At 35.7% G+C, this 11,863-nt stretch overlaps 1 protein-coding gene across 2 annotated transcripts in view; it reads left to right on the top strand.

Moving 5' to 3' along the window:
• The first annotated feature begins 1,268 nt into the window (after positions 1-1,268).
• LOC135217386 (integrator complex subunit 6-like) overlaps positions 1,269-11,863 on the top strand; it is a 96,416-nt gene continuing 85,821 nt past the window's right edge. Inside the window, exons 1-7 of one of the 2 annotated variants that reach the window (XM_064253229.1) lie at positions 1,269-1,504; positions 7,691-7,768; positions 7,988-8,117; positions 8,276-8,385; positions 9,518-9,698; positions 10,935-11,066; positions 11,266-11,576. In XM_064253229.1, the coding sequence (XP_064109299.1) occupies positions 1,388-1,504; positions 7,691-7,768; positions 7,988-8,117; positions 8,276-8,385; positions 9,518-9,698; positions 10,935-11,066; positions 11,266-11,576 (1,059 nt within the window). In that variant the 5' untranslated portion in view covers positions 1,269-1,387. Of the gene's footprint in view, positions 1,505-1,527; positions 3,584-7,690; positions 7,769-7,987; positions 8,118-8,275; positions 8,386-9,517; positions 9,699-10,934; positions 11,067-11,265; positions 11,577-11,863 lie in introns of those variants that run through there. The other variant, XM_064253230.1, reaches the window with a different exon arrangement.

Raw genomic sequence — 11,863 nt, 5'->3', positions numbered from 1 at the left:
AGACGAACAAGCAGAAGACAAGCAAGTACGCCTTTATGAAATGTAACAGTTACTAGGGTTTAGAAGCACTGATGGTGACGTTCTGTTTTACTGTTTTATATAAATTCTCCTGCAAACGTACCCACATCCTCCCGTCTTCCAAACACGAGCTGTAATAAAACCATTCTTATAAAAAAATATAGAACCAGAGTAATACTTCACTAAGCTTGATGCATTGTACCCTTTGATTTTTAATTCGTGTTGGTGTCTGAAAAGTGGGTGGTCGGAAAGTTAAAGTATGCTGTGTGTTTGTTTATAGCGGCTGTGCAAACCATAATATTCCCAGATGCGTAACTCCACTTCATTACGGTAATAGTGTTCTATAAATTCAATTGTCGCTTATTGGATGAAGGAAAGTCCTACATATATGGCCACTACATTTTTGCCAGAATGATGTGGACGAGTTGGGACTGCATCAGATTATAGCTGCAACAGTTTAGGAATTATTTTCAAATCTCTTCAAATTTTCATTTTTATCCGCAATGCATTAAAAATTGGAGTGCACCGTCGAAAGTCGGCTTTTACACCATACAAAAGCAGTGAAACTGTTCGATTAATCCGAAGTTGAACCAAAATTGCTAACCTCCGTAATGTGATTTACATGATTGATTTATAATGCAACTTTATTTATCTTGCGTATCAAGTGTAAAACATTGTTTTCTAAATGAAATTCTAGCGTTTGCATGTAATATATTTTATCAATTTCATATACACTTATCAATTTCTTTTTATTAAAAAACCATTAATTAAGAACTTAAGAAAAAGTTAGGAAAAACAGTACACAAATACCTGTATGATCGGCTCGGGCACATATTGTGAACGGGAGTGCCAACATGACTCGTGCAATATATAAGTTCGCCGATGGTAAATTTAGCTTTCCAAAATAAAATTACATTCATTATATCATACATACCATAACATAAGAATTGGTCTTTCAATGTCAATAAATGGTCACCAATGTTTTCGATATCGCTGTTTTTGTCCAAATCACACGCAATAATTTATTGGCGGTATTAATTTTCGCTATCTACATAAATTATGTGAATATATTCAAAATTATTACTTGGGCGTGACTTGAATATACATGTAGCCATTTATTTATGTAAGTTTTATCTGAATGGGTGAATAAAGGTGCCCAAATTCCCATTAAGATAAAAAGTATATAGCATGAGGAGTGGTGTGGTTGGTAATTGTGGCAGCTTGTTTGAGGTGAGGGAAGAGAGAGAAGTCCTCCTGAGTCTCAGTCGTGGGCTAACAATACTATAGAGCGGACACGTGCCGCCCGCTGCCATGAATCCATTTTAATTTCGAAGAGGAAGCCGTGTCATTGTAATTCGTTATATCCATAATGACTATCATAGTGTTTCTGATTGACACGTCGGCCTCTATGAACCAAAGGACTTTCATAGGGGCCCGGCCGACGATGTTAGACATAGCGAAAGGCGCCGTCGAGACATTCGTGAAGGTGAGGAGGAGGAGGAGGAGGGTTCTTCTTCTGCTTCTGCTGCTGCTGCTGCTGCTTCGCCTCATGACGCCCTTTGCGTCGTTATTCGAGTCTTTGTGCCCCCTCTCTGGTCGGCTATGGCCAGATGAAAGTGCAATAGTTCTTTTGGCGGCGGAAAAGTGGTCCCATAGCGCGAATTAAAACGAATAAATCGCTTTGTTACGGAGGCGCTTCAAAGTGGCGGCGGAGTCCGAAAGTGTTGCTCTTGGCTTCGTTGCTAAAATGTCATCACCATCATCATCATCATCATCATTCATAAATACTCGTCGTTTACCACACCTAATCGCTAGGAATAGCTTCGTTAAACGGTAGTTGATGAGCATCCCCAATCGAGGGGGAAAATTGGCTTTCTCTGATGAGCAGCCAGTTTTTTTGGTGACGAATTGCTCGCTAAGTTTTCCATTGTCATTTCACTTTTTCTTCACTATCGCCTGTGTCAAGAGCTGTCAGTCTTGTGGTTAATGAGGCCTGGTCTTCTTTGCTTGATTTAGGGGAATAAATGAATTTTGTAGAGATCCCTCGTTGGAATTTTGAATTTTGTCTATAGTGTCTGAACGACCATATGATTTCACTTTGAATAAGTTGCAAGGCAATACTGGTCCTGTACATAGGCCTACTTGCTATGGGACGTCATTAACCACTTTTATCAGTCCGGTTTTAACTGATTTAGCCATTAAAGTAAGTTTTGACTTGTGTATTTCAATACTCCAGCTTATAATAAATATTTAGGCTACCTATTGCCGAAAAGCTTTTCGTACCCAAGACAAGTAAGCTTATCACGATTGTAAACCTATGGTGTGTTCTAACCTGAAGGTGTAATAGGCCTAGGCTTATTCACTAGGTAAGCGGGGATTTGGAGGCTAACAATCAACCAGAGAAAAAAGTTAAGTTGGCTTATTTTAACTGTTTGAGAAGTTGGACTGGCTGGAAGTTCACTGTTGCACCTATGCTCAAGCTAAGTGTAGCTAGCTACTCATTAATTAGGTATAGGCCTTCCTCTAGTAGGCATAGGAACTCCTGAAACTTTTTTATTTTAGTTTAGTTTAGGTTACCTAGTTTTCCTTTTTAAATACCTATTAGGTTGGGTTAGTTTTTATTTTGGATTTTAGAGTTGCGTAACGTAGGTAATCAATCGTTTTCATTCTTTAAAGCTTTCAAAATGAATAGGTTCGTTTTAGCTAGGTCAAGGAGCTCGTACTCTCTTAGACCTTATTATTTAACACAAAACTTGATGGGGTAAACTGGTTTATTGTATCTGTTATGCTAGAAGTAGAATGAGGGCTTTCAGTGTAGTTGGGCCATTGCTGTGGGTTTCATTGGTGTTTGTAAGCCTCTTCAATTCATCCGGTGTTTCATGATTAAAGAGTTAGCTCACTGTTGATTAATTATATACATTGGTTAGGCTAATCCTTCTTTAGTTAGGGATCGAGTTCCAGCCAGAATTTTTTGTTTATACCACCAAATACATGAGCCATTTAGTTTTTCAACCGTTATGTTTTGTTTTAATGGGCAGACATACTAATTTTTGTGCCCCTCTACCTTAGGCCTAGGCTATATACAACATATATAAGATCGTCTCATTAGGAAACTAGCATTATGGGGTGGGGTCGGGATTACATAAATGAGTTATAAGTCACCAGGTAGGAAGCCATCTGAAGAACATATGGTTCTGTGTTTAATCAATAACATTAAGAGAAAGTATATTAAGCATGAAGTTGTGGTGAGGGCTATTGGAAGGATACATCCTAAACTAACAAAACCAAGGGCACCAAATTTTTACTTGTGTGTGTTGGTGTGCAGTGGGAGATCCAACATAATGTGCTGTAAATCTTTCATTGAAGTATGTTTCGGGTTGTACTTTATTTAGTCTAATTTGGTGTTAGTTTTGACAAATCAGTTCTTGATTTTAAAGGAACAGAAATGTTTTATACATCTTCCAAGGGTCACATCTTGCTTAAGAGCAGATCAAAGATATGTTAAGATTATCTTAACCTAACCTTCCCAAGGGTGGCTCCACCAATGGAACTTAAATGTGTAACAGTACGTGTGCTCAACTATGTATTCTGTTATATTAGGCTGCCCTCTTGATTATTATTGTATTCTGTGAGTAAAGTATATTAGAGTGATATTGCAATGAAAAAGTTGGCACCATATCAGGCTAAATATTGTGCAAACAGCAGATTATTCAGTAGTAGTTATAGAAGGCTTGCACACAGATTTTATGGGGATGGTCTTTTTTCCCATAACTGGACCTTTTCTTCTATAAATGTCATTGCATATATAGGTATATACAAGATGAAATGGGTACTTGAAATTATGGACTTCAGAAAATTTGGGGCGGGTCATTCGACTTCCCTCAGTACAGGCCTGTGTGGTTAGAAGTAAACAAACATCTGCGGCAGAAAGTCAGACAGATGAGAAGTTTAGTTTTAGATGTTATACTCATAGGAATTGTCAGACATTTTCATGGTTTGGTTGAAACAAAAAATTTCAAAGATCTTATATCTATTTGTCAGAGCAGAGAAACTGTTTTTATTTTAAATGATACTTTCGTAAGATCTCTCAGATATGCACGTATTTGAGGAACCTTATGTGAAACTTTCGTTTGGTGATTTTTATAGTACTTTCTTATCAATGATTTGGTAGATCTAGGGTAATTATCCGCGGCGGCCTAGACTATGGCTGTTGCTGTTTTTCTACACTAATTAACCCCCCAGGGCCCAGTATAAACACAGCAAAATACAATGGACGGCCCAATCCCTAGTGGATGTCGTATCCGCGGTTACATTCCTTGCAGTCCGTGCGGAGTGCTTCTGTAGAAATACCAATGATTTGATTTTATGCCCTTTTGTGTCTAAATGGTGACGTTCACTGGGCACACAATCTCGTACTGTGTGAAATAGATTAGTTACAAGGTAGCATCATGTCACAATACCTCACTGTAGTTGTATGTAATTACTACAAATGCGAGTGATTTTAACTATTTTTTTATTTTTGCATCTGTATTGGTTTTAAACATCAACTGATCAATATTGAGAACAGTTTATTATATATATATATATATATATATATATATATATATAGTAAACAATGTGTATAATATGAACTTATAGTTACTATTGATTAATAGTTGCCATTATAAATAATTAAAAATTCCAATTATTTTTAAAAATTAAAACCATTCATACTGTTGGTGGTGCTATTTGACAGCTATGATGAGTTACTTAAATTAATATTATACCTAGTGGACATAACCATTTAGATACAGAAGACCATAAGCTCAATCAAATATCATGTAGATAACTTAGCTATACCCAGTATCTCCACTTATTTGGCACTGGAAAGTTTTACATAATTGTTGAAAGTTAGCATTCACACAAAAATATACAGCAAAATATACTATTCATAGCCGTCTCTGTTTAGTTGTATACATTATACCAAAGATACTATCTGGTGCAGAGTTGATTATTGTTGCCCTTAGATATGTTTGTTTCAACAAGGTTTGTCATAGCTGCTTTCATGTTATAGTGTAAGGGGGTCAGGTAAAATAGTACTGCAGTATAGTAGTATGTAGTTATAAGTTTAATTTAGGCTGTTATCTCAGCTGGAGCTACACCTTATATTCAGGTTTCAATGTTCTACCTCAACATAGGTTAGTGTTTCTACTTCCCAATTGTAATGCCTTGCTATCATTGGTATTGATTAGGAAAATTTAATACCTTTAATGGAATATTGTCTCATGAGTAGGTAATATTATTTGGTCAAATATTTTCTTGTTAAGGGTAGTTATGTTGGTAGCATTTGCAGATACAGTGTTGTGCAATATAGCATTTCCAATGGATTGTGTTATGGAGGTCTTTGTAATGGCCAAGTGAGTGTTGATGGAATTTTTGAGAATTCTATATTTATACTGCATATTTTTGCCATTGAGCGAATTGCCATCAAGTGTCTAGGTGTTTACAGTTAGTACCAATATGTTTTCTACTTTATTGTAATGTTCATGAAGTATAGTTATGGTACAAGTGTGTTGTTGTTACTGGTTGGTTAAGAGACCTTGTAATTGGTTTGTTCCCCAGATTCAGACCTTCATTATGCAGGGAAAATTATTGCACTGTGTTGTGTCCCCAGTTCATTGGTTGATTGAGAGTTATTTCATGTATAATGGTTGCTGGAGTTGTTCTTTAGGTAGGATCATGCTGCAGTTGAATGCAGCAGTAATTTGAGTCAGTGACCCTGGTAGTTGTAAGGCTAGATTACTTACAGTCAGTCAGTTGAATATTTCCTTATGCTCTTGATTGTTGACAAAAAGAGTTCTTTTAATTCTGTACAATAACCATATCCTTTGGAGGTGGTGGTCCTGAAATAGTTTGCTTTGTCTGACTTTATTTGTAACCATCAATTTGGTTTAGTTGGAGATACTTACTATTATTGGTCTTGGGGATGCTGTTGGTGCTTATTTAGTAGTCATGAGTCAAGTAACTTTGGTAGTACAGTAGTATAAATTGTAATGACATGTCAGACTTTTTTCCTGTATTTTGGCCCAAGCCATCTGATTTTGGTGAAACATTTGTGCGCATTGGATTGAAAAACTGTTGAATACTCTCACACTTAATTAGGCCTATTTGTTTGATCTTTGATCATGGTTGCAGACAGATATAGGTAGGTCACTGCAAGAATGCATCTTAATGCATAAATCTCCTGGATAGACTAATGTAATTCTTGAAATCATCATAAGCTAATATAGGAGTTTCAGTGGTTGTTGTGTGTTTTGATGTCCCACACTTTTAATGATGTGGGGGATTAGATCAGAAAGTTTCTACATGCAGTAATGGTCCCCCCCCCCCCTTTTTTTTTTTTTTTTTTTTTTTGCTGGACCGCTGAAAGGTATATACATATACATGTACTATTACACTTATCCCAAGGTATGTTGTTATAGTAGTGTGGTAAATGCTGGAAGTACCAGACCTTGCAATTAAAGCAGTCCTCAAGGAGCATAAGAACTTTAGAAAATTATGAATGTTAGTTTCTGTTCCAGCTCTGTTCATTCTATCTTGTTCATTTACCTTTGATTAGGATTACATATATGTACTATAGGTACTTTCCCTTTCTTTAGTGTGTTGAGAGTCCTTGACTATGAGTTGATGACTTTAAACTAGATTCATTGTTTTTGTTTCCTGTTGACCTTATTTGAAACAACCCTTTGCAACTTCATTAGCCCTTTTAAACAGTTGCTAGATTCCCTTAAAATTGAGCTATTTGCTGGCTGAGTGTCTAAGTCCCTTGAAAGTATGTTTTCTATCCAAGTTACATGATGGAAAACTTTTCACCTATGATTCACAAGGGTCTAGAATTGTATTATTTTATGCTGAATGGTAGGTGCACATAGGCGCCCACATGTAGGGGCAATGGTAGGGGCACTTACCCCCTTGAAATCCTGGAAAAAATTATAATATATCATATATATATATATAGTATATATATACACTTACACATGCAGTTCCCGGTTATCGACAGGGGTTCGATTCCGACTGCTTGATGATAGGCAAAAATCAGTGATTTTCTGTGCTTATTGGTGCCAGTAACAGAATTTTAGCACCAATAACCCGTTAATGGCACCTCTGTTAGGTATGTACTGGCACCAGTAACTGGAAATCGGCGCGTTTGCTTTGTGTGTGTGTATGGAATTGCCCTGCTTGTTCATAGGGGTCAAAGTGTCTTATCTGCTTGATACGGGAACTATCCATGTATGCAGTTCATATTAAGATTTGGCCCCCATGGTGGTACTGTATTATTGGTTTCAGTGAGGGAGATGTCTGCTTTCTGATCAGTTATTTTTACTCAAAATGAGTATGTCAGTATTTTCAAGTTCCATAGTTTATGGGTTTTATGGTGACCAGTAGTTTACCCTTTTGCTGTTTTTTATGTTGTGATGCTAATTCATTTATTAATTCAATCACTTCAACTCTGGCTCAGATTTTTCATGCATGGGAATACAATAAATTTTGCGTTTTGATTTTTTGCTGTTTGTAATGTTTGGTGTTTTTACTTTCAGTTAATTTGCATTTTAGCTTCTCATAGGTAGTAAATAATCTAAATTTTGAAGGCATCTCATTTTTCTGACATAAATATTTGAATGTGTATTTCCAGTTGCGTCAGCGTAGTCCTGAGAGCCGAGGTGATAGGTATATGTTGTTTACCTTTGAGGAACCCCCAGCTCACATAAAGGTAAGCACCAAATTGTTAGCATGAAATATATTGATCATTACAGCTGTTGGCATTGTGTTGTATCACTAAACTACTTGTTATAACATAGATGATATTTGATGTTTTGTGTATATGGAGAATCTGGTACTTAAATATCCACAATATGTTTTTATTGATAATTTTCTCTGTCTGATATCTACTGTATATTGCTTCTAGAACCAGACTTATTTTCCATTGTAGGCAGGATGGAAGGAAAATCTTGCAACTTTCATGAATGAATTAAAAAACATCAAGGCTACTGGCTTATCTACTTTAGGACCTGCAATCAAGAATGTTTTTGACGTTTTGAATATTAATCGTATGCAGTCAGGTATGGCTTCTTTTCCTGTACTGGAAGAGTACAGTGTGTGTTTAAATTTGTGACTTATGAAGTATACTTTTTTTGGGGGGGTTGGATAACATAGTGTGTTACAATTAATTTTTAGATGTTTTCTGAAGACTTACATATGTATATTATCTTAATTCCAGGTATTGATACTTATGGTACTGGAAGAAGTCCGTTTTTCTTAGAACCTTCTGTAATAATTATCATAACTGATGGTGAAAAGCTCTCCTCACAACAAGGGGTTCAGGAAGATGTGAGTAGTACACTAATGGTATTTATGTAGTTATAGTAATGTTTTAGTGATAATTTATTTTTGTATTAGACTGCTAGAAGTAGATAGATAGATATCTGTAGAGGCTATTTAAGTCTCCTGGAAGTGCATTTGTTCATAAGAACAGCAAACCATTGGTTTATAAGTGTCTTCTCCAGTTCTGAAAGAGTTTTTTGGTTGTATTAGTGCTGTTGAGGGCAGGGAAGAGTTATTGTCATTGCAATAGTATTTTTCTTACTATATATTTCACTGGGATTGGTATAGCCAGTCATTCTCCAAACAAAGATTCTGTAACAGGTCTTTTACAGGAGGGCCATTGAAATTTGTTGCCAGATGCCACAGATTCCTTGTTTTGCAATCTTTTTGCTTTTAACCAGTTTCCAGCTTGGCGCCAGAAGATTATCCTATACGTATGTTGTTAACACCGAAAGTTTGTGAGCTATGAATAATACAAATTGATTAAAAATTTGTCATTTTTTGTGGCTCTTATTGGGAAAAGTAGGTTAAAGCATCATCTGTATCCTTATTAGCTTGATTAGATTGTAGAGTCATTAATCTCTTATGGATTTCCTTAATAGTAATGGAATTTAAATCTTATTTATTAATTTCCTAATTCTTTGGAAACTTGATAAAGGGATAAATTTCTGTGACTAATGTATTTCCAGCTTGACATTTGCTGTTGACTGAGGCTTGGACTGTCACATGAGATATGTCTTTGTATAGTGTTGATGTGCATTTTGGCATACAAGGATTGGGTCATGTGAACTACTATTCATTGAGTATTTGGGGTCAAATGAGTATTGATACTTGAGAGATGAAATGAAATTACTTTAGTGTGGCTATTTTTTAAAAGAATGGTTTTCTTTCGGGAGTTATTGAGGAATTGTGCCCAGGTTTTCTTCTGCAAGGTGTTGAGGGATTTTAACCAAATGTTGCCAGTTACCAATTTGAAGAAAATTGGTTCTGTTGCTTAGATTGGTTCTGTTGTTTATACAAAAGTATTTTGTTTTAGATTGGTTCTGTTATTTATACAAAAGTATTTAAAGCTTCAACTTAATTTTCTTTATTTTTGGCTTTTAACTAAAAGAAAATGTTTTATATTTTTCCTCCACAGATATTCCCCTTACCCAAGGTGAATCCAATACCGGGTGCAGAGCTCACCAAAGAAATCTTCCGTTGGGACCAAAGGCTATTTGGATTAGTTCTAAGATTAACCGGTACACCTGCACCTGACCCTATGGGTATAGTTCCAAGTGATAATTCACCTTTAGATAAACTCTGTGAACAGACTGGAGGTAAGAAAAATGTTTTAGGTTGTATTAATGCATTATGTATAATTTTGGTTAAGAAGTAACTTGTTACAAGTACTATGTAAGTGTGACCTAGTTATTTTTCATGAACCTGTAGTTCATGATGTCTCCATATAGTGAACAGATGGCTTATTGGTGCAGTACCTCCTATCATGAATATATGATTTACAAAATTATTAATATTGCTCATTTATTATCGCAAAAAAAAATTTGAAGTGAAGAAGAATCCCTTGATGTGTGTAAGTGCTCCAGAAGTGTAAGGTAGATCCGCAGGTCCCGATTGTTTACCAGATTTATACCACACGATATTTGCACCCCTGGTCATGAGAATGTTGGACAAAGGTGTGAAGTTCAATTAAGTAAAAGGGTTGTAGGAAAATTTTATTTTGAAAAAAATGAAAAGTTATAAATCTCTTGTACCTGTCTGAATGTGTCAGTGATGCGAGATGATGCCAACTGAATAAAACCAGCTCCAGATGAAAAAATCAGAGCAATGCATACAGATCAAGATAGTTGAAGTGATTGAAAAAAGCACACGGTTACAGAAAGGATGAAAAACTCAAGTTACACTGTCCCTTTAGATAGATTAAGTTAAGGGAAGGTTAGGATACTCCCTGTTAAATTGTGTCTTTTATCTTGGATTCATTGTAAACATAATGAGACTAATTATGGTTACTGGGTTTTGTATAGTCAGGATGATTCAAAGCAGGAAACAAATAAAAGGGGCATTAGTAGATAAAAAAAAAAAAAGTGTGGTCCATCACAAAATACAAAAGCAAACAAAAATAGTATGGACTGGTTGGACATCTAGGGTACGTAGATCTTGACTTACCAGTGAGCAGTACTCATATGAGTGGATTGTTATTCATTTGAAGATTTTTTTTCTAGTACATTTCATGACAAATAGAATGGTCACTGGAATAAAGGGTTTATTGTGAAACTTGCTTGAGCATTCGCCTCAGAAAGAGTAGTTGTGCTAAGTATCTTTAATGATTATAGAGTAAGTAAACTGAAGAGATTTCTTGGACTTCATGAACTTCAGAGAAACACCAAATTAGTGAGATACAGTAAATTTTTATACACTGATAATCTGGTCTAAAGAGATGAAGGAAATTTTAGTAATTAAGCAAATAGTCTGCCTGACCATTCCTTCCATTCTATGATATTCAGTTCCCATTGTATGGTTAGGATTCACTGTAGATTTTTTTCCCATCAATCTAGGTCGTTCCTATGCAGTTCGTTCACATCGAATGTTCCAACAGTGCATTGACAGTTTGGTCCAAAAAGTGCAGAGTGGTGTTGTAATAAATTTTGAAAAAATTGGTCCAGACCCTCCGCCTATAAATTCTGATGGTGAGCAAAATACATTGTCTTTCTAAATTCAACTAAGTTTTCTTAAGTGTAAAGCTGGTGTTCAGTGCAAAATTGAAAATGTTCTGTTCACTTTCAATAAATTCTAGTGTCTTAATATATTAAATTCCAGTGCCATTAGGAAACTTGAAAACTTTTACCTTAATGTCATAGAATGCATAATTTAATTTATGTTCTTTAGGAAAAGAGGTGCCGGATGTCATTGAAGTGGACAAAGAGAACCAACAAAGTAATATGGAGAATAATGGTAGTTTAGGAAGTGCCAGCACTTTGGCAGGGACTGGAGGAGGCATGTTAGGACACATGCTTCAGAATGGAGGACGTCCCCATACTCCAAATTCAATGCCTTTGCCACTACCAAATCCCTCTAGTAATGCATGGCATAACTGTCGTAAGATGATCTATGTACCAAGACCTGCTCAGAGAGGTAGTCCTTCAGGTTTTTGGCCAATACCAGAATCCTTTTGGCCAGATGTTAATACTGTTTCACTCGTAAGTAAATTTTTGTTAAGAATTTTATTTTACTATTGACAGATTCTTTTGAAGTTGAGGTTTTATGATGTGGAAGTAGTGTTAAAATTTGCAAATCCCAGTGCTGTCATGAGCGGTTTGTTCTTAAAATGGTATTTACCTGGCCATAGCTGCTTTAAGTTTCAATAACAGGATAAGTTAAAGAAGATTTTATCTGTTAAGACAATTTATTTCATATCATGGTATTTTTGGGTAAGTTTTAAATACTTTTAAACTTACTAAGAAAATTACTTTGAGAATTTTATTCA

This window comes from Macrobrachium nipponense, chromosome 7 (genome assembly GCF_015104395.2).
Source record: "Macrobrachium nipponense isolate FS-2020 chromosome 7, ASM1510439v2, whole genome shotgun sequence".
Lineage (NCBI taxonomy): Eukaryota > Metazoa > Arthropoda > Malacostraca > Decapoda > Palaemonidae > Macrobrachium > Macrobrachium nipponense.
The sequence above is the reverse complement of the archived record's forward strand: the minus strand, read 5'-3'. Positions and strand labels throughout refer to the sequence as shown.